The sequence below is a fragment of the Manis javanica genome, chromosome 6 (genome assembly GCF_040802235.1).
Source record: "Manis javanica isolate MJ-LG chromosome 6, MJ_LKY, whole genome shotgun sequence".
Lineage (NCBI taxonomy): Eukaryota > Metazoa > Chordata > Mammalia > Pholidota > Manidae > Manis > Manis javanica.
In genome coordinates this window covers 44,172,072-44,195,000 of record NC_133161.1, presented here as the reverse complement: position 1 = coordinate 44,195,000, position 22,929 = coordinate 44,172,072, and the positions used below count along the sequence as shown (strand labels likewise).

General features: G+C 40.1%; 1 protein-coding gene across 5 annotated transcripts in view; it reads left to right on the top strand.

Annotated features, from left to right (window-relative positions):
• The window catches only part of ITPRID1 (ITPR interacting domain containing 1), a 128,386-nt gene that overhangs the window by 11,604 nt on the left and 93,853 nt on the right, over positions 1-22,929 (top strand). For 4 of the 5 annotated variants that reach the window (XM_036990587.2, XM_036990586.2, XM_036990588.2 and 1 more), the window contains exons 2-4: positions 10,320-10,480; positions 12,333-12,381; positions 12,710-12,753. In XM_036990587.2, the coding sequence (XP_036846482.2) occupies positions 10,321-10,480; positions 12,333-12,381; positions 12,710-12,753 (253 nt within the window). In that variant the 5' untranslated portion in view covers position 10,320. The remainder of the gene's footprint in view (positions 1-10,319; positions 10,481-12,332; positions 12,382-12,709; positions 12,754-22,929) is intronic. The other variant, XM_073238639.1, reaches the window with a different exon arrangement.

Here is a 22,929-nt window from a genome sequence, read left to right as displayed (position 1 = left end):
CCAGAGCTGAGTGCTACCTTAATAGCCTTGTTCAGAGCTTCTCTACTAGTGTGCCCAGCTGGGTGACCAGTGCTGGGAAATAGTCATCCCCTTGTCTCTTGGGGCTGCTCGGCAGGGCAGGGCTGGGAAACCTCAGGGCTGGCCACCTCCCAGAGCAGTCTCCTCCCGACCTCTAGAGGGAGCCCAAGGGGAGATGGAAGCAGAGGTGCTCCGAATGTCCCAACAACTGAAAAGTGCTGTCCTACTTCTCAGAGCACAGTCTAAGCATGGTGGGGACCCTGCAGAGTTTTCAGTCACAAGATGCTCTCTATATATTATAAAAGTAACCAAACAAGTTAATGTATTTTTTTAGGAAGAAAGAAATTGATATAGAGAAAAGAAGCATTCTTTTTGATAATATTTGTCATTACACCATCAAATACAAAAGGAAAATATTGTAAAGTATTTTTTTTTTTCTGAGATTCTAATCTGGTTACTTGTGGTCTTTTTAGTTTTTATTACCTTGACTTAATAAGGTTCACTACATTTACATTTTCTAGTATCATAGATTTTCTATTTTTGAATTGTTTGATTGTTACATGGTTTCTACGTCCATGTATCTTTTTTGTTGTTGATTAGTAATAACTGCATGTCATACATTAAGGATATAAAAACTTTTAACATCACATATACTGCAAATATTTTTAGAATTTTTTTCACATTTTGATATGTTTATTATTTTTGCCACAGTAAATTTTAAATTATTATCTGGTTAATCCATCACAATTTCCCTTCATAGCCTTTTTGTAGTTTCTCTACAGGCTTTCTTTCACCAACACAAGATTAGAGAAATGTTTACCAATATTCCATTCTAGGACTATCTTTATTTCATTTTTTCACATTGAGTCCTTAACAGTCCTGAAATTTATTTTGAAGCACTAGTTAGGGCTCTATATTTTGTTTTGTTCTGTATTTTGCTTGTAAATTAAAATTTCAACTCAGAAACAATTATAGATTCACATTCCGTTGTAAGAAATAGTACAAAGTCTACCTGCCTTTAATGTAGGAATCTTCTAAACAATGCTTAAATAACCTATTTCTACATGTGTGGATTTTCATCGTGGTCGGGCTTTGTCTTCCTAACATAATCAGTAGTTATACCATTCTCATAATCATTCATAAGAAAAAAATATATGTCCTTTGTCTACATTCCCTGAGGTTTTATGGTTATGAACAGGGTGGAAAAGGAGGGATAACGACATCTGTGATGACAGAGGGCGCCTCTGAGGCTAGAGTTGGTCTCTGTACACAGTCCAGGTAGAAAAGGGGATTTCAGTACAGGGGCTGGCTTAAATCTTGATCTCTTCTTACTACCAGCTATTTCTTGGTATTCTTGGACAGAATGCTTTCTCGTTTATGTAGTTAACAACTTTACCATCATGATGGTGTCTTATTGGTCTGAAATATGATGCACTTTTTATTGTATAACAATGTATTTTTAAACTTGAGACATGTGCCCCTGATGATCTTGAAACAAATTGCATGTCCAGTCACTTTTCAAAGGTATTAAGAAAGACATATGGAAGGAAGCTGTGCTAGAGCCCACTTAAAAGTATTCTTAGGAGAAATGATCATCTGCAGTGATCAGGGTTCTCCAGAGAAATGATGGATATAGACATAGATATATAGATTTAGATTATGTACGCATGTATGTATATGTATACATATATATGTACACATACATATACATATATATATACATATACATATATATATATGTATATATATATATATATATATAGAGAGAGAGAGAGAGAGAGAGAGAGAGAAATCTCCTCTTCTATCTATCTATTGGCTCATTCATATCAGTTATGGAATCTGAGAAGTTCCATGATCTGCCATCTGCAAGCTAGAGACCCGAGAAAGCTGGTGGTGTAGCTCTAGTCTGAGTCTGAAGGCATCAGTAGTGTAAATCCCAGTTCTAGAGCAGGAAATTGGTGACCCAGGTCCTTTGGTTAAGCAGAGAAAAAGAGAATTTTCCCTTTAGATTTTTGTTGTGTTCAGTTTCCCAACAGATTGAATGATGCCCATCTACCTTAGGGAGAGCAATCTGCTTTACTCAGTCTACTGATTCAAATGCTAATCTCTTCTGGAAACATCCTCATAGACACACCCAGAAATAATTCAGCCATGTATCTGGACACTCCATGGCCCAGTCAAGTAGACACATAAAATTAATGATCACGCCATCAGATGAGATGACTTGTGATTTCAGTAAGCTAACATTGAGGAACATCTGTTTAACTGTTGCAAAGTCACTGTTGAATAGCCTTTTGGTGAAATTTATGTTATAATTGTTCACATGCATTTTAATTCCTTTGTCTGAAACATTTGTCTATTATCCTATCTTAAAGAGCACAAGCCAATACTTCCCCTCTCAAGAAGCCTTGCTTTATGCCCCAAATGAACATTTTCCTCCTTCAATATTTGAGAACAGTTGTTTTGTACTCTATTAAACTGCATACGATATTCTGCCTCCCAATACACAGTTAATCAGTACTATTTCTTGAAATCAACTACAAGCTCCGTAATATTTCTGTGAACACAGACTAGGGTAAAATATTTAATTAACTTGTATTAGTCAATGTAATTGTTGAATTTATTTATCCAATAGTTCATTGATACAATGCACTTTTATGAGGAATCCCTGACATGAGAGACTGCAAACATGAGTAAGTCACAATTCCCACCTACCCAAGAGCAAAGACAGAGTCAGAGTCAGAAGCAATCATTCATTCACTAAACAGTTACTGCTGATCACCTATATCCATGTCCTGGACTAAGTATCATGGATACAAACATGAATGTGTCATGGTCCTTGCCCAAAAGGAGTCTATTTAGTTGAGTGGGAAAGGCAGGACTTGAGGGTGAAGAGTGCTACAGCAGGGGGCTGCACAGGTTGCACTAATGCCCCCAGGCAGGCTCAGGTGGGAGTGGAAAGTGATAAGGAGTAAGTCCTATTTGAACTCAGTGAATAAAGAGAAGGGCAGTGTTAGTAGAGGAATCTGCACCTAGTGGGATCAGAGCAGAGGACATATTTGAGAACAAGTAGTTCTGTGCATCCAGAATACAGTGTACCTGAAGGAAACTGAACTGCAGTGGTGTGGAAATGACAGCACAGAGGTAGAGTATAGAAACCCCCACATCCTTTCATTCTCCCTCCCCAGAATGAAACAAGAGTAGAAATGGTGAGAAAAGTGAGAATCATTGACAAAGAAAACATCTTTAAATTTGGAAAGGGATTGGAATGGGGCTAGCAGTAAATGAATCACTTGATCCAGTTTCACCAGCCTTGAAGGCATTTCAAGTTTCCAGAAGGCTGTATGTATGAACTGATAGTCTTTTGCTGTTTTCATCAATAAAAAATGAAAACTCCAAGTCCAAGGAAACTGACTTTGGGTTCTAAATTGGGCACAAATGCCTTGTCTTTAAATCCAGCTTGCTCCTAAATGGCAGGAGTGAGCACCCTTCACATATTTCATAGTGGGAGGAAGCCACCCACAAAACAAGTCATCACAGACTGCTTGTTCCTCCCAGCAGAGTGTTGACAGAACACTCTATTCCCTGGGATCTGCCTCTACTTCACTGAATCATTTGGAAATCTTTACAAGTGTTTATGGGACTTTGATACTTGGATAGAGAAGAAAAGCAGAAGGGCATTCTTGACTTGGCTTTTTGCTTGAGTTTTTGAGTAGTAGTCTTACAAACCTATGAGTAATAAAACAAAGTTTTATTCTTCTTACTTTTATAGTTTTGATGAACATAGCTTTAAAATATTTTTAAACTGTGAGCTCCACTGGTCAAATATTAAACAGTCTATGTGGAGGCTAGGAATAGAATAATCAGCTTGTGGAATTATCTCATTTCATTCAATTCTCTCACCTTATGCAAGAGGAAATTACATTCCAAGACAGCTTGAATCTACATACCCAGTGTCATACAAACACTTAACTAATTGTTGACTAATGAAAAAATGCATTACTTTTTTGTTTCCCTGGTGATGAATTAAGATTTTTCATCTGCTTATTAGCTGTTGGAAAGCATGTAAGAGAAGGCAAAAGAAGGTACTTAGATAGTTTTGGTCAAAATGGCAGAACTGGGCATCAAGTAATTACTCAGAAAATTTTGCTTCAAAACGGAGGTAGAATATAAAATATATATATTTTAAATATATATAATTTATAAATATAATCTTCTCACTTTTCTAATTCAGATTTACAATGCATTATCTCCAATGATGTGTACCTATTCCTGGCAAGTTGCACCTTCTGTTAAATTGTTTAACTGATAAATACCAAATGATCTTTAATGATTTCATAACCAAATTTGCTTGGCTATTTTTCAATTCCTTGCTAACAGTCACTTAAACAGTAATTCATTCAACAAACATCCAATGAGTACCTTTTCTATATAATTATGATATGAGAGCTGAGATCTCTGTTGTAAAGAAAATCCCATGGTGGTCAATCAGAAATGTAAACAGGGACCTAACAAAACAATCTGGAAATACTTTAATTATGATTTACACTTAATTATGGGATCACAGAGGAGCAACTAAAGCCATACTAATATAGGGAGAAAATGTAGATGGAGAGGATAAAAGGGGCCTGAAGACTGAAGTGTAAAACATTCAAAATTTAAAGGCTGGAAAGGAGAAAACCAGCAAAAGAAATTAGGAAAAAAACTTTGAGTGAGATAGAAGGAAATTTGGGAGAGCACTGTATTAAAAAACAAATGAAAAGACTGTTTCCATTAAGAGGAAGTGGTCCACTACTGAAAATTCTAAAACCTTAAGGACTGATAGTTGGCCATTAGCATACTGATTTGGATGGGTTGTAAAAAGAATGGGAGGTGTGGATGGTGCTATAAATGGGAACCTTTTGCAATGTCCAAGTTAGACTATAAAGTCTGGTTCATACTAGGTTGATAGCAGTGGAGGTGGTTGTTCTGAGATACATTGTAAGGGTCTCTCTCTCTCTTTAGTGACTTGATGTTAGATGTGAAAGTAATAGAGGAATCTAGAAGACTCATAAATTCTTGGCCTGAGCAACTGCCTGAATAGTGGCACTATTTTTGAGATGGGGAACCCTGGATTAGGGATAGGTATGTGGGGGATCAACTAGAAGGCAAGGAAAGAGAAAGCAATTCAGTATGGCACCTATTAAGCTAAAGATGTCTCTAAGGATCCAAGTGGAGATGTCAAATTACCGGGAATACCAGATTCTGAAATTCAGGGACTGTATTCTGAAGCTCTGGATTACATTTGGAAATAGGATTTGGGGAATCATCATCAGTTGAATAAAAAACTAAAGAAAGAGTTGGAGAGAGATTGAAGGGTCAGTGGAGGATTATTTTTAAATGGGAGTCATTAAAGCATGTTGTAAGATGAAGGGAATGATCCAGTAGGGAGGAAAAATGGTGCCCAGGCAAAGTCTGTGAGTAGAATAGAGGTGACAGGCGATGCTTGAAATTGGGATTTTGGAGGGTGTTCACTTACAGTGATGAAGTATGACCATGGGAATTAAGTGGAGGGAAGGGTTGTTGAAAGTAGGTAGATAATTGAACTGAATCATCCAGTGTTGATGGGTCATCTAGATTGATCATGAAATCTTCCAGAAAGATGACAGAATTCCATACTATAATTTTCAGTAAATGAGGGCAAATGTCTTAGATGTTGATGACTACATAGTTTGATAGCATATGCTTCAAAGGACAGGGGAAACACGGTCTGAAAGCAGCAGTGATGAGCATGGAGGTAATTTACACTGTCTCCAAGACTATGTCTGAATTCAATGGGCAAAGAAGAAAATTCTCAGCTTGAGAGAGTGGCAAATGCAGCCTTGACCAGGCTTCAGTTAGAGAAAGGAGGTGGAGGGACGTTTGGTGAAGAGATTAAGATAAAGGGGATTTGGCATGTGACAGTCCCTAAATTCCAGAGGGCACAGGGGTTGGAAGAGTCCAGAAAGGGTAGGAGATTGGGCCAGATGAGGCAACGTCCACTGCCTGTAAGCATGGGTCTAGGGCATGATGGGACTAGTCTATGGTCTCTTAGGGTAAAAAGTATGAATCAGTTAAAGTGTTAGCCTCTCAGGACTAGTCTCTTGGTTTGTGCAGGAAAGTGAGTGGTATACATGGTAGTCGACTTTTTTCAGAGGATGAGGGGCCCTGGAGGCACAACATCTAGGAAAGGGGCAAGTCTTCCTGAAGCACATGGCTTTATGTAGGTGTCTCTTAAATTCTGCTACTGGGGAAGTCATTGTATATGGAAGATGGAGGGCGGGGAACAGGGCAAGTCTGGACACTATTTGAGATCTTATAAAGGCTGTGATAATGAGGATACAGAGAAGAAGGAGAAATAAAGATGGTGAGATCCCTTGTGGACCCAGCATACCTTGGGGCTATTGCTAATCTCCCATTATGATGTTTTCTTCTTGGCCACAGGCTCCTTCAGAAGTGGTAGCCAAGGCTACAATTATCCTTGAAATTATGTCCATAGTTGAAGAAATTTTCAGACTCGATATGAGCTTCTAACTAGTCTCAGGGAAATCAGCATTGTCATGGCCACAGAAATACGTTATTCTCAGACTCCCCGAGTGTATCAACTTCTGTGTTCTCCAAACTAAGTATTATTAGATGCCGCAGGTTTATCTACGAACTAAGAGCATCATACATATCTCTTATGAGAAAAACGATTGCATTGATTGGCCAGTGCTCTTTGGCAGTTCTTGGCCTGACTGACAGGAGACAATATGGAGAAGAAAAAGAAAAAGAAAAAAACTGTCCAATATGGGGGTTTGATTTTTTTGTGTTTGTTTTTTCATTAATTTTTCCTAACAACCCTATCTATGCAGTGGTTATTTCATACTCATTACAGAGATGAAGAAATAATCAGAAATGTTTGAAAATTTCCCTGAGGAAATTCCAGAAAAGCAACAGAGCTGAGATTGACCTAAAAGCACTTGCTCTTTTAACCATATAAAGAACCAAGTATGCTGGCTAAACCAACTGAATGTCCTTTTCCCAAATAACCAGGCAGTCATCTAATAGCTACCAATTATTTATCCTGGGCACAGTACTATGCTGGAATCTATGGGGAACACAGAGATAAATAAAGCACAGTACCTATTCTCTGGTATGAACAACTTATATAGCAAGACAACCTGTTTGCATAGAGGCAGCAGAAGTTAAATAAGCCCAGATGACAAGCATACAGTCACTGCCACTGTTTTAAGTATCAAAATATCAAATTCTATGATTTCGTTGTGGGCTGGAGGCTTCACAGTGAAAAGGAGTATGTGTGGTTGAATTTGCTCAAGTGAAAGAAAATGTGTTGTAAAATTAATGTAACAAAGCCATTTTTTTTCTTGTTTTGATTTTTGTATTAAATTTTGAAACCTTGATGACATTTCAACTCATTTCTTTTTGTCTTAATACAATGGTTTTCTTGTTTCATTTTTTGCAAAATTGAGTTCTTGGTATATATATAGTTTTGCAATTTCCTTTTTTTTTGGTGTTAAACATGATAATAAAAGAAACTTCCCGTGTTAATGGGAGTTCTTTATATGCATTAGGATTAATGACATAATAATCAGAATAGAAAGGATCTGAAGAGAGAGAAGGGACCCTTAGGCACAGGGCACAACATACTGAGGATTTACTTTGGGCCACATCAGTGTTGGCAAGAATTTGGTTCAATAGTCCTGGGGACTGAGGGGTTACCTAGAGGAGTCAGCAGAGGCCAAATATCATTAACTTCTGCCCTGTCAGTCCCCTGAGCAATTCAGGGCTGCCACCTAATCTGTGTCCGTCTGCAAAGGACTGTTCTGGGGGTTAAGCCAGTAGATGCCAAAGAAAGGTTGTTTAAGCATCAGAAAATCATTTCCAGAAGCAGATTTGTTTACTAACTGGGAAGGCATCCACTGCAACAGAGGAAACTAAAGAGTTTTTCTTCACAAACCCAGTTCCTGACCCTTGTCTTTAGCAAGGGATCCCACTTTCCTTGGCAGGATTTTTTCCTACCCTAAAGCCAAGTACAACTGAGCTGGCAGGGAGCATATCCTCACTGGTTGTGTAAAACTGGTGGCTGAGGTCAAACATACCCCTGTAGAATGGAAGTTTGGGGACATACCAATAAAGCAGCACTTCGATCTAAAATATTGATTTTTACGGTGTTATATTTGAAAAAGTAGTAGCTTGGTGAAAATATGACATTACAACACAGAAGCAACAATTTGAGGACTGTCAGCTGCTTGACAGCTCCTGCTCCCACTACAGAGCAGAATCTTCCACGCTAAATAGAAACTCACTTCAGCTGAGGTCAGCAGACAAGCAACATTATTTGGGGATTTTATTTTTCCAAAACATGTTATTCTTTTCTTCAAACCCTGATCCTTTATTGGGTCTGATTTATGAATCTTGCTGACCATGATTTTGGAGTTTTTCTTCCTTGTGAAATTCTGCACAGTCAGAATCGATGCTCTGATTATAATTTACACACACAAGACGTAAGGCATTGCCAAAGAGAAAAAGGCCCAAAGCTTATTTAAAAATAAATAATGAAAAATTAAATACAGTTCCTAAAGATTTTGTCTAGTGTTATGAAGTCTGGTACACCAAATAATTCCATGAAGTTTAGAAATACAGTCTTATCTGTATTATTTTTGCCTTGTGTTATCATCAAAATTTTTATAAACATTTATTTGCTCCCAGTAGATGTTAATTTTCTAAAGTTCGCTTGCTAAAAGGCTTACTAACTTTCAACACTTTACCCCAACTTTGAATAATTGAAATTTCTTAGTAATTGCTTTAGTATAAAATTAGCAATCATCACAAAAGTTACTAATTTTTGCAGTAATTTACTATTGCAACAATAAATGTATATTTATACTTCTGAATGATAGTTTTAATATGCAAAGAATATAAGGAAACTTACTGCTAACTGCACTTAGAATGCTCACCAACATTAAATGAAAATATTCATATGTTTACAATACATCTGAATTATAGCTTGTTAAAGATGGTTAGAAATGATGCTCTACATGTCATGTGATCAGTGATTAAGCATAAGTTTAGGGATGGAAGACATGCTGCTAAAATAGGTATTTGTCAATTTGGTCATTTCTCTAAGCTGGAAGAATAAACCAATGCAAATTTAAGTAAATGCCACAGAAAGAATATAATCAGAAAGTGTGGTTCTCAATCCTAACTTTAGTTTCATACATATTTATTTAGCACCTACTATGTGTTAATAATTCAATCAAGTACTAGAGACACATCAGTTATTAAGAGGAAGCCCTTGTTTTCAGTAAATGTGCTGATAATCCAAGGAGTTTAAACAATTCACACAACTGCTCTGTGCAAGCCTCATAATAATGTTAAAAAAGGTCAAGGGAGAAAATAGAGACAACTGATGTTTCTTGTACCATGTGCACAATATAATTAACATTCTAATTGTCCTAACCATCTTATAGGGTAGATGGTGCAGCTTAATGGTCATGGAACATGCTTGGAGTCCATCTAGTGCTTGAGTTTGAATCCTGGCTGTTGTGTGGCTTTGGGTATGAAACTTAACCCCTCTGTTCTTCAATTTACTATAAAATTGTGGCAATTAGACTATTTCCTACCTTGAGAATTAAATTAAATAATGGATGTATGGAATTCAGCATAGAATCTAGCACATAATAAGTACTCCACTGAGGTTAACAGTTATTTAACTTCAGTACAATTTATTCCCAATTAAAAATTAAGTGAATGTAGATAGACACTATATATAATTAACACAAGGCCACACAATCAGTTCAGAGATGAGACTCAGCCAGATTGATCTATTGCCAAAACCCCCATTTTTTACATTTTGGGCCTTTAAAGATATTTTTATAAATTTAACTGTTGGATAAATTTGAAGGATACTTATTATGTTAATCAGTGCTTTGACCTTTGTTCTTGATTGGGTGTGTCCTCCAGTCCAATTTCTCTGCTCTCCATCCATATCCCAGATCACCATAATGAATCCACCGGAGGATGAATGCGGCCTGGTGGTGGATGAGGCCACACTAGTCCCTGGACTCCAACGGCCTCTCCTTTGAAGGGGAACCATTTCGCCTCATTGAGGCAGGGAGCTTGTTTCAGGCGGGTGAGCCCGGATGGTGGTGAGGCTGGACCCATTCGTCAGACTGTGAGCGTCTGGCTTCTGCCTCTCACTAAGCCAAGCCTGGAAGCTGAGCTCTTTGTGTCTGATTTGTCTGCATGTTTTAAATTAGTCTGCCCAATTACTCTCCTAGGATGGCAGAGAAATCACATGGATCTGACAACTTTCGAAGAGGCCAAGAAAAGAGCAGGAGGGAGATCCTGCGGTCCACCAAGAGGGCATGGGCTCCCCTGGATGAGCAGCTGCCTCCTGACTCTGAGGAGGAAAGGCGGAGTCTCACCACCCCCTGGCTAGGTGGGAACGCCCCCAGGGCTGTTTGATGAATACCCTGCTGCTGGGAGCAAAGGATTTCAGAACAGTGTTCCAGGCATGATGCCAAAAACTTCTTTGCAATGTATACTTCTGACCTCTCTTCAGACGTTCAAACGCAGACCCTCTTGATAGAAACAGACCAACCACAGAATGAACACTGCTTCCTTTCTACTCCAATGTCCTCCCGTCCTAACTCCCCAGGACCCTGAAGCTGTGTGGAAACTATGCCAGAGACAGGAGGCTTCCTTCAGGACATCAAACATTTTATTGGAAGGCTCTTATTTACTGGGTCTTGCATGACCCACCAATAATAATTTTAAGAACTTGAAGAGTAATGAGTAAGAAAATACTTCTCCCTCCACTATGATGTAACTGGTTGATGATTTTTCTTCTTTGTCCATCATCCAATTTATTCTACCCTCTGATGGTACCTCAGTTGATGAACAAGCACCTCCCATGCCCATCTGGCCTTTTAGGTTCACCAGACACCTGGTGAGGGGCTAATTCAGGTACCTCACTGTTTGGTAGGAGAAAGTCAAAGAAATTCAGCCCAGAGTAGACGATAGCCAACCAGAATGGTAACAAGTATTTAACAGGAAATGCTGCCTTTTGGCCTGTTCAGCCAAAATTACCTGGTGTGAATCCAACGGATGAAAAAGCATACACTCTTCATGAGAGTGTATATCACCTTAAAAGACTGGTGCCTTTCCCTATGTTAATCGCAGCACTATTTACAATAGCCAAGATATGGAAGCAACCTAAGTGTCCATCAGTAGATGAATGGATAAAGATGTGGTACATATGCACAATGGAATATTACTCAGCCATAAGAAGAAAAGAAATCCTCCCATTTGCAACAACATGAGGGTATTATGCTCAGTGAAATAAGTCAGGCAGAGAAAGACATACACCAAATGATTTCCTTCATTTGTGGAGTATAACAATGAAGCAAAACTGAAGGAACAAAATAGCAGCAGACTCACAGACTCCAAAAAGGGACTAGTGGTTACCAAAGTGGAGGGGTGGGGGAGAACGGATCAGAGGGAGGGAGAAAGGGATTGTAGGGCATCATGATTGGTGCACATGGTGTGTGTGGGGTCACAGGGAAGACAGTGTAGCTCAGAGAAGACAAATAGGGACTCTGTGGCATCTTACTACACTGATGGACAGTGATTGCAATGGGTGTGTGGAGGGGACTCAATAATAAGGGTGAATGTAAAAACCACATTGTTTTTCTTGTGAAATCTTCATAAGAGTGTGTATCAATGATACCTTAATAATAATAATAAAAAGAATGGTGCCTTTTTAACACAGGGTGCCTTTGACAATCCTGGGACTCTAGTGCAATTTGTCCATGTAATGGATGCAAATTTGGTTTCTGACCTGTCAGACAACTCCTTGCAAATAAACATTACTGGCTAGGTGCCTTAGGTAAATGTCATGATTCAATAAAGAGAGGGTCCAGGGTGAGTTATATCCAGGAAAAGAAAGACAGAAGTCTGATATGCTTTTTCATCCTTCAGATTCACACCAGGTAATTTAAAAATTATTCTAATATCTCTTGCTTTTTTATTTAGATTTCTTTTCTTTTACATTTTCTTTTGTTTTCTTTCTTTTTTTGAACTTAACTTTGACAAGTTTACATTTCATTCTCAGGAAAGGCTGACTATGGAAAACAGGAAGTTTTGCCTGGGGAAAGAAACAAATATGCTTATAGAAACATGTGGCTAAGTTTGTAGGAAATAGAGCTGTTGGGTGGTGGCTGAATAATGAATGGGGCAGCATCTTTTTAGCTGGTTGTGTTTTCACTGACTGGTCTCTTTCTTTCTCATAGAAGATTCCAAACAAGAAAGTATTCAGCAGTGGCTGGACTCTGGATTCTTGTAAGTCTTTCTTTGTGTCCTTACACAATTCTCTTACAAAGGTTCATGAAAACAATGTGGGTAACCTCACTGGGGCAAGGTGTGACATGTATGGATTTTCATTTTAACTGGTGCTTGAAGGATTACTCTGTTATTGCAGAAGTTGTGTATCAGCTTAAAAACATCAGATGGAAAACCATTTCATTCTCTAGCTGTTAAATGGTTTCCAAAAGTCCTCTGGTAATAAAGCCTAACTCTGCATTCACTCTCATCTATTGAATTTAAAAGCAACTTAGTAAAATTTATTTACCCACATTGTTTGACTCCAAATACTTTTGTTTCTTTATAGGGTCTCTTTAAATGAAAACTTTCAGCAAGGCACCCACCACACTGGTAAGACAAGAGAATTCAGAAGCAGTTAAGCTTGGTGGATCTTGGTAGGAGTTTTATTAAAATGTCTGTGTGAATAAATCTTAAAATGAGAATTATCAGAGGTTCCCAGAAATGGAACAGCTCTCAAAAACCATTCAGCTCAACTGCTTTTTGTGATACATGCAGCTGAGGCTCAGGAAGGATAGGTGGTGACTCAGCAGCAGGCTGGGGGGCTGGAAACCCCTCTTGCGGTAGCCTGAGCCTGCACCCCAGCAGAGAACTCGCTGGGCTCTAGGAAGACACTGGCAAGGATGTTACTAGGGAAATGAAATTCTTTCATTTTTCCTCACACTGTATTGTACTATTATTTCTAAATATAGTTTCTTTCTATTCTCCCTCTCGAAATTATACCCTCTTTCTAATGACACATTTGTTCCCAAAAAGAACAAATGATGAAATTCTATAGCAAACAGCACAAGTATACATTTCTGAGGCAGAAAATATATCACACTTGTTACACTGAAGTTTGATAAGAATTTTTATAAAAAGAAAAAGAAGTTTGATTACAGGTTTCACAGTTTCCAGCTTCAGTCAGTTAAATACCATATTTCAGAGACTCTAAGACCCCTAGATTATAAAATGCGCTCACATTTTAAGTACCACTCAGATGGAAAGCAAAATGACGAGCTCTGGTAATTATGAATGAAAGGCAGCACTAACTGCAGGACACATCCTGATTTCATAGTGGTTCAGATGCGAGAAAAGTATGTTTTTAACCTGATGACATGCCATAAATAATGTATATAAAAATGACATAAATTAGGACTTAGTGATTAGAAGGAAAATTATTAGTCTAGTTGTCAACTTACATAGCTGATTTTAATCATCTCACTTCTTCCACTGGCATTTTAAATTAAGATTGACCACTGGCTACAAACTGGTTTAAATTTGGTATTTTTTACTTAAAAAGAAACAAAAGTAGAGATATCACTGAAATTTCTTCCTTCACTAAGCTTCATTACTTCTTTATATTTTTGAATACAGCAGTTCCTTGATGGTAAAACTCTCTGAAGATGTTTGTCGATAAATTGAATTTAAGTCCCTCTGTTCATAATATTTCAGAAAAGGCAAGAACTTCAGAAAGAGAGCGTGAGACATCATCCCCTCCACCTGCCGTTTCATGTTGCCCAGGTTGTGGCGGGAGGTCCTGCACCAGTTCTGGGGTTGTCAGTAACTATATCAAGTGCTTCGCTTCCCAAAAAGTAAAGAAAAATTACAGCCCTTTCTCCTCTGAATCAAGCCAATGAACCGTAGGGCCACAAACAGGAGGTGAAGACCTGGAGGAAAGAAGGGATATCAAAATGGCCTTGAGATCAGAAATGCAGTTTCAATCTGCCAGGTCCTTGGTCTGCAGTGAGGTTTTTAATAATAATAGAATAGCTTCTCAGCAGTTCAACTGAGTCTTCACTTTGACAAGGTTCTTTATCATCTATCATATTTTTAACTCTATTTAGATTTACTGTTTCAAAGTAACCTGTGGGGTGCCAAGGCTGGTGTTCATTTGGGGTTTGCAGGTGGAGACTCTGGGGCCCAGAGTGGTCAAGTGCCATGATTTTTGGTCACAGTTGCTTGGAGGGAGCAGAGCATCATGAAACCCAACATTCTGACAGCCCCTCTATGTGCTGGTTTTAGCCATAATGAGACTGACACACAGTGAATGTAGGGAAGCCAAGAGCCACACTGGAAGGGGTGGGCGCTAGAATGGTGCCAGGAACTAGCAACTTGAGGGTGACAGGGAGAGAAACTGTGGTGAACTGGAAAGGAACTGAAGAGGAGAAAGAAAAGTAGTCACTGCTGCCAGACAATCCTGTGAAACTCGTGCTGTCCTAGTGTGATATGGAGTGGTGCCTTGGTTCCTGGGACAGCTGCAGCAAATCACCACACACCTGGTGGCTTCCAACAGAAATGTATTCACTCGTGGTTCTGGCAGCTGGAGGTCTGAAACCAAGTGTGAGAATGATCACTCTTTTCCTGAGGGTCCTGGGAAGAATCCTCCCTTGCCGATTCCCAGCTTCTCGTGGCTCCAGCAGCGCTTGGAGTTCCTGGGCTTGTAGTTGTGCCAGTCTGTCCTTTGCCTCCACCTTTACATGGCTGTCTTTTCCCTGTGGGTCTTCCCTTCTTCTAAGGACACTAGGCATTGGATTTAGGACCAGCCCTAATCCAGTATGATCTCATCTTTCCTAATTATATATACAAAGACCTTATTTCCAAATAAAGGACGCATTCTAAAATGAAATTTCAGATGCAGGAGTTAAATTTGGAGGATATTCTTCAACCCACTACAGGGTTTCTGAGGCTGGTTTCCCTCATTGGTCATGTCTGAGGCTTTACATATTCAGGGAGCAACATGGTCTGTTCATCTCACAGGTGTCCCAGTGCCTCCCATAGAAAGCATTCTAGTGGGCCTCCAGGTCCTGGACTGGGCCCCTAATAAAATGGGGACATGGAAGAAGGCTTCAGTTGTCCTGTTGCTGATTCCCTCCTGAGTCTAGAGATGTCCAAGGTGGTGTTTTTAATGTTGCTCTGTAGCTACCTAAAGTCTCATTTTTATTGAACTAAAATCTGCTTGTCCCAGTTCCCATCTTGTTTGCCACCATTATGCTAGGGGAAGTCCCTAACCTTTGGCACTTCAGCCTCTTTATTAGCAGAACTGGGAGGGGAGAAAGAAAATGGATACATGTTGAAGGCACACAAGCTAAGTACTTTTGATATATTACCTCATTTACCAGAAGCATCTTCCAAGATAAATATTACCTTTATTAACTTTTGCATGGAAGAAAATGAGGCTCAGAAAAGTTAAGTGACTTGCCCAAAGTAGCCCAGTAAGTAAGGGAGTTGAGATTTGAAGATGTGTCTGTCTGACTTTTATAGCCACATTGCCTCTCTAAAGGGCTAGCGTGATTTACTGTACCTGTTATCCAAGAAAGCCCTTGGGAGGAAGGCCCTGCACTGACATCCCTGCTAGAAAAGTCAAAGCATGAGCAATGTGATGGAGTTCACTAGCATTTGCTTCTCTCTCCAGGTCTTCTGACTCTTGTGTCCAGGGCCACAACACTATTCTTCAGAATTTAAATTTTTTACAGTGGGTCAACATTAAGTTTTTTATGTCAATCAAATGTCTATGGAAATGCAAGACCTTAAAATATAAAAGATAAATCAAATAATTCCTCTGGAAGGACATTAAAAGCCATTTTACCTTGATCCCAGAAATGTTACATTACAAGAAGCTAAACTCTTAGAAAATTGATGTGACTGAGAAACAAAGGCTTAATAATTGGAAAATTTTCTGGTTATTATGTTTTGTTTTCTCTCCCCCCCACCCCGAGGCTCACTAGGTTTCTGATCTCCATACACTTCAGTCTCAACAGTAAAAATAATATTATATTCAGTAATTACCATGTGTCAAGTGCCTATTGCATAGTTTTAAATTATTGCCAAGTGCTTACTATACAAAACAGCAAGGTGAACACTCAGAGAAGTTAAGAAATTTGCTAAAACCACATAGCCAATAAAAGATGGAGACATGATTTGAATTCAGGTCCATCTGATGGTCTGGAAAGTTCATGTTCTTCCTACCAGAAACTAGTATACCTCTAATGACTGCACACTGGTGTAAGTCCACTGCCATTAATTTTATCTCTTGCTTTTTCTTATTTCTGTGAGCCAAGCTTGGATGGCAAAAAGGGACATTTCCTAATTTTAAAGTTTTTTCTATTGAGACATACTCCAAAACTTATTCCATTTACATCTGAGGTGAAGATTTGGTTTGAAAACAAACATTCATTAAAAACAATTAGAAGAAACAGGTACAAAGCTATTCTGAAATTAACCTAAAAATAACTCCTGTAACTCAAATTTGTCTCAGGTCTCACCAGTCTGAGTACAAAATAGGTTACAAGAAAATCAGCACCCCAATTTTGATGGATTGTTGCCTCCATCTTGGTGAATATGGAGTCTATTGCAATGTATTCCCCATGAGAATTTCTGAGAGTCATCAGGAGATTCCTCATTTGTTTTCATAAATGAGTCACTTTCTGCTGTCACTGCTGCTGCTCCAGTAGAATCCCCAGGTGTCACCATATAGATAATTCGTGTTTCATCACTTCCTGAGCATCAGCTCTTCTTCTACCCCTCTGGGCACCACCACCACTGCCTTTGAGTTCTTCTGGTGCTCTATGTCTTGCAGAATTTCTAGAAGCCCTCATTTCCATGGTATTACCTGACCCTCTATCATGTGGGGATCTGGGCAGCCTTACTAGTGTTCTTCATAACACAAAACTCAGGATGGAAATAATCTTTCAGCTTCCTCCTACAGCTCATGTCTCTCCTTAAACCTTAGACGCAGGCTGGAGACTGGAGACTGGGGCACAAGTTGGCTACCAATGCCATTTCCTTGCTGCAGGCGTACAACACTTCTAATAGATCCTCATTTTTTACACCATTTTTGTATCATTCTTCAGTTATTTAACAACTATACATTGAGTGACTCCTACAAACTAGGTATTCCTTTAGAACTTGTGATACTGAAGAAAATAGATACAGAAAAGAAGGAGACAATAAACAAACATGCAATATGCCAGAAGGAGAGATGGTGAGGGAAGGCATCTCAGGTAAGCACACGTTTGAGCAGCTACCTGAAAGAACTGAAGGAGTGAGATTTGCTTATCTGCAGGGTGAGCTGTTCTAGGCAAATGAATGTGCAAAGGCCCTAGGGTGGAAACATGTCCTCTGTATACCAAGAATAGCAAGGAGGTCTGAATGGTTGCAGCTGAATGTGCAAGGGAGGGCTACAGGTTAAAGAATTACCCAGAAACCAAATTTAGGACTACATATATACAGTCCTAAAGGAGATATATATAGATGTATATCCCCTTGAGTACTTTTACTTACTCTGATTGAGAGGTGAATCTTTTAAAGTATTTTATACAGTAGAGTGGCATAATCTTGTTTATTTTTAACAGGACAGCTCCAGCTGGTACTTAGAAATAAATTATAGTGGGGAGAAGATGTTTGGGGAGGGCAGAAGCAAGGTGCCCAGTTGGCAGGCCAGTGAAATAACTCAAAGGAAAGGGGCTGGGGGCTTAGATCAGGGTAATGGCAGTTGTTGCAGAGCTGTACTGAATTCTGGATATGTTTGGAATGTAGACAGGACAAGATATGTCTGTGGATTGAATGTAGGGTATGAAAGAAAGAAGTCAGGAGTGACTGAAATGGATTCTGCCCAAGTGTCTGGGAGGATGGTGACCATTTTTTGAGATGGGAAGGATAATAGAAGGATCAGGCTTGAGATAAGAGATGGGAAATGTAACTTTAGGTCACATTAACTTTTATGATTCACATGTTTAAGAGAGACCCAAGGAGATACTATTGAGAAGGTATACATTAATACAGATTGGAAATACCAATCTAGAATTCAGAAGGAAGTCCAGGTATAGGTGTATGTGTTTGGGACATCAGCATACAGGTTGTGTTTAAAGCCAGAGACCAGAAGTAAGTGCATATGGATGAAGAATAAGCCAGGAAGATTTAGAAGAACCAGCAAAGGAGGGGAAAGGGTAGGTCCCGGAGTAAAAAGGAAACAGAGAGAGACGTGTCTGGAAGGCAAGTTAGTGTATTAGAAGAGAGTGAGCAATCCTATCAACTGTTGTTATGGATTACATATGATGAGGAATGAGAATCAGCCATCAGCCTTGGTAATGGAGGTCACTGAGGTAACCCTGAGAGGTCTCAGGTGACCCTGAGAAAAGCTACGTCGGAGGGATGGTGGGAAGAAGGCCTGACTGTACTGCTTTCGAGGGGAATGAGAGGAGAGGAAGAAAACCCTTTTGGTGGTGGTGATGACAGGCGGGTGTTGTGAGGTAAAAGGGAGCAGTTCATTGAAATGACAGCTGGAAAAGGATAGAAATAAAAAAGGCCATTCTGCTCCTGAGATGAGAGCTCTTACAGCACCGTGTGTCAGCTGAAGGGAACAATCTGGTGGCCAAGATACACGGTCGTGGGCGTGGTGCCCTGGCTTCCCTCTGCGATGAGCAGAGCTGAGTCCTCCCCTCAGGGGCCCCTCCTCTTGGGGCTTTGAGGCCTCCTCCACCACAGCATTGCTTACCTAAGCTTACTTACTGATTGAAATTACCTGGGCATCTCCTTTCATGACACCTTCCCTAGCCCCTTCTTTCCATATTAACCTCGAAAATTGCAAAAGATTGGACAGCTGTCCCCGCAGCTTACATCCCAAGGCTCACTAAAGTACTTCACATGGATAGCCTCTCACCATCTCCAGGTCTTCTGAAAAATATTAGCACGTCTTAGCTGAGTGGTGTGGCAGTCTCCTTTTTAAGAATCACCAGGCTGTTGTGTGCTCAGGGCACATGGTGACTGTAGGAAGAGCCTTCTGAACATATCCTTCACTGGCTCCCTTTTCCCTTTCGCAGAGCCACCACCACTGGAGCACACCAACTCCTCTGAGTGGTCACCAACTGTACAAGCAAACAAGCTCGATTCTCAGTTTGGGCTCAGGGAAGATCCATGGACCTTCCTATAGCCACAGACCCAAGAGGACATTCAGAGCCTCTTTGGGGTCAATCATGGAACCAAAAGGACCACAGTCAGAGACGTTAAGGTCCCTCTTATCAGGCGGCTGACTTATTCTTAATCTCAGATGAAAGGAGCTGGAGAGGACCAGGTGCATGGCAAAGCCATTCCCAACACTGGAAAACAAACCAGAGCCCAGCTTGTCTGACTGGGAGAGTGCACCACTGTTATGCTGCAAGGACAGTCACATACACTGCATAGGCGTGTCACTGTGAAGGTTTATATAATGTGTATTTGTCTAACAATACAGCCAGCATACCTGCCAGTGAAAAAACTGGCACCAACTCCCACGGCAAAAAGACGGTTTCTGTCAAAGATCTACATGGTGCTATTGATTGCTTGATGGGCTGTTAACTCATTTGTCCTTTTTAATATTTAGATATTTCTTCTTAGATCCCCAGAGGTCCCTGGAGAGTAAACTTATCCTTTTCCAAAAGAAATCTATTACATAAGAAGAACTTAAAGATCAAAATCTAAATTTTGTAATTTATAAAGAAAAGGTCAACATAAATCCAATTAAACATACTAGATGTTCCCTTAACACTTAGCAAATGCAAACATCCAGAGCCAAGAACCATGCTGGTGGGGGTACAAAGATGTAGAATATATAACTTCTGCTCTCAAGTGTGTCACTGACTTCCCAGGACCACTACAATCTGAATATAAACTGGACTAATTTTTTACAAGACCTTCTTGTCTCCCCCCAGTACAGTCCTAATTCTTTATCTCTCTTTCGTCAATTCCACCTGTCTTAAAAGCTTTCCTATGGTATTCACCTCTTGCCCTTCTTTTGATGCCTGACCCACGTTCCATACAAGGTTCCTGCCTGACATCTCCACTAAGAGACTCAGTCTCTCTTATGAACACCAGTCACTATCATTATGGGTTCTACTCAAATGGTGCATGGTCCGTGCTGCCTCAAATTGTTAGGGATGTGACGGGTCTCACTAACAAAACTGAAAGTCCCGCTTGGTATAGGAATCATCTCTAACAAATCTGATTTCCCCAAAGCTAGTCAGTAATGTGGTCCATAATGCAGATGATGTGCTCGGATTGGAAAATCTTCAGAGGAGAGACTTCAGCTAGTCAATGAAAAAGTAATATGGTCTTGAAAAAAACAAAGTGTCAGAGCAAGATACTGTCACTTGCAGGGAGAACAGTAGCTTGAACAAAGGCACAGAATGAAAAGAAAACTAAATGTGTCCAGGGAAGCATATGGAAGGTGGGCAGACTAGAGAAATAGTTTCATGCTAGGGAACAAAGGTGGAAATTTTTATGGTAAATAGGGTGTGGTCAGGTTGTGAAAGTCTTAAAATCACACTTGAGGTTCTAGTCAAAAGACAGATAGCCCTTACTGGGGTCTGTGCTGAGTTGGATTTTGAAGCCTTATCTTTGTTCACCTAAACAGAAGGTCATGAATAAGTTGTGACAGCCACTCTAGGGGCAGCGCTGGGGATTTGGAACAGGCATGTTACACATTGGCCATGTCTACCGTACTGAGTTACGAATGATTTCCAAGAAGAGAAAAGACAGATTCCAATGTGTATCCTGGCAATGGGAAGAAGGCACACTTCTTGGGAAGAAGCTACTGTGAACTCACGTTTGAGGTGACAAGGACTTGGGCTTGGTGTCCACAGTGAAATGGAGAGTTGTCAATGGCATCTGGAAAACAAACAGATATGTGGGTAAAGAACAGATAATCATTACAACTGGCTTTATGGTTTTGAACATGAATGTCAAGGGAGAATAAAGAGTCTCTTCTTTTGTAAGAATATAGGTCAATATTTTGCCAGTGAGACAGACAAACCCTGCTGACTGCCTCTACTGAGGATCCTGGTAATGAAGGAGTTAAATATACAGAAAGCCGCAGAATGCTATTATTTTAGAGCCCTGTGAAAATATAATTTGATTAGTCTATTGGACGATATTCCAAAGAACCAAATGTCTTCCATGAATCAGTCAGAAATGCTTAGGAAAACCAAAATAAAAAATGCTTTCTAAGCCAATAAAGGTGCTAATTAGCGCCTTCTGCATATCTCACTACATCTTCTCCAGTAATACATTTTGCAGGGTTAAGTGCAGTGTCTGCTGCTTCAGATGGCAGAAGTCCACCTAACAGTAGGGAGGGTGGCTGGAGACACAAGGATCTAACAGGGAGTCAGGACTGGCATTTTAACCCTTGCAGTGGGATGTATTGAGTAGAGCAGGGAACAACATGTTTTTTTCTGGCTTTAGTTTTTCTCTAAATCAACTCTTCAAACTTAAGGATAATAGCACCTTAATTTTTTCTTTCTTCATCCCCTAGTGCTTTAAGAGAGTAAGATCTTATTTTAAAAACCAAATAGGGGCATCTTGGAAGAGGAAAAAATGGAGAAAATATCAAAGCCAAGCAACTAGAGAAGTGAGTGAGGAATCCAGGAGGCCCTGAGAAGCCGGGCTTCACGTGGCCATACAGGCCCATCCGGAAGGGTTTCACCTTCCACCTGGGGCAGAGGCCTGGGACCTGCAGAAGCTTGAGGAAATCCAGGGTAACAGGAGCAGTTTGTTGTGCCGTGGCATTCCCTAGTGTCAAATTCTTGCTATGAAGAGAGTCAGCAGATTCAGATGTTTCCAGGAGCCGGGCAGACAACCGCTGATGGACCAAACAGACAGAGCAGAGACTACAAGCCTCCAACTGACTGCGGCCCTGAAGAGATCTGGGCCAGTGCTGCTGGGTCTTCAGAGGTTTAAGGGAATTCTAGGAATCCCATTGCTTGTGACAACTGGGCCACCAGCTTCGTGCCTTTCTGTTCAGGCTCATTATTGAAAACAGGCCAAGGGAAGCAAGGAGCTGATCCTGACAAGCCACTCCTCAGGCTCCAGGAAATTTACCTTACAAATTAGCAAAGTGTAAATAAACAAAAGCCCAACTAAAACCAAATGACCCTCAGAGTTTCACACTGTCCTGAGCAAGACTGTCAACTGCCTGGGTCCAAATGCTGGAAAGCACACAGTAGCACTGAAAACGCCCCTCAGTTTTCCAGACCCAGGGGGCCCGGGAATGCAAAAGGGAAAGCTAGCAGTGAAATGAATTAATATTTAATAATTGTATTATACTTTTTAAAAACAAGCTTATCTTGTTGTAAATTTTTAAAATTACAGTGATTTTCCCTGGCTTGGTTTTCTCCACCATCTAAGCTTGGCAGCAGAGAAGGTATGTGTCTGGATGCATTGGATAAAGACAGACATTTGTGTCATTTTAAACAAGATCAAGAAGGAACAATGTAAGGAGGTTAACAAAGGATATAAAAGTATGGGATTCAGATGATGGGGGGGTCAACACCCTGCCGATCCCTTAATTGTCGGTGACAGTGGAAGGCGAGAAGGCCTTTTCCCCAGCGAAAGGCTTTTGTGTGAATCATCAGACCAGAAAACTCCCGATGAACTAGCCGGGTCAACTCTGCACGTGCCATAGAAAATGTGCTGCCTTTGGGGCTTCTTTTCCTCCTCAGGGCTGCCCTTGGTTTCCTTGCAACCAGATTGGTCCTGAACATAGACAACAGGGCTGCA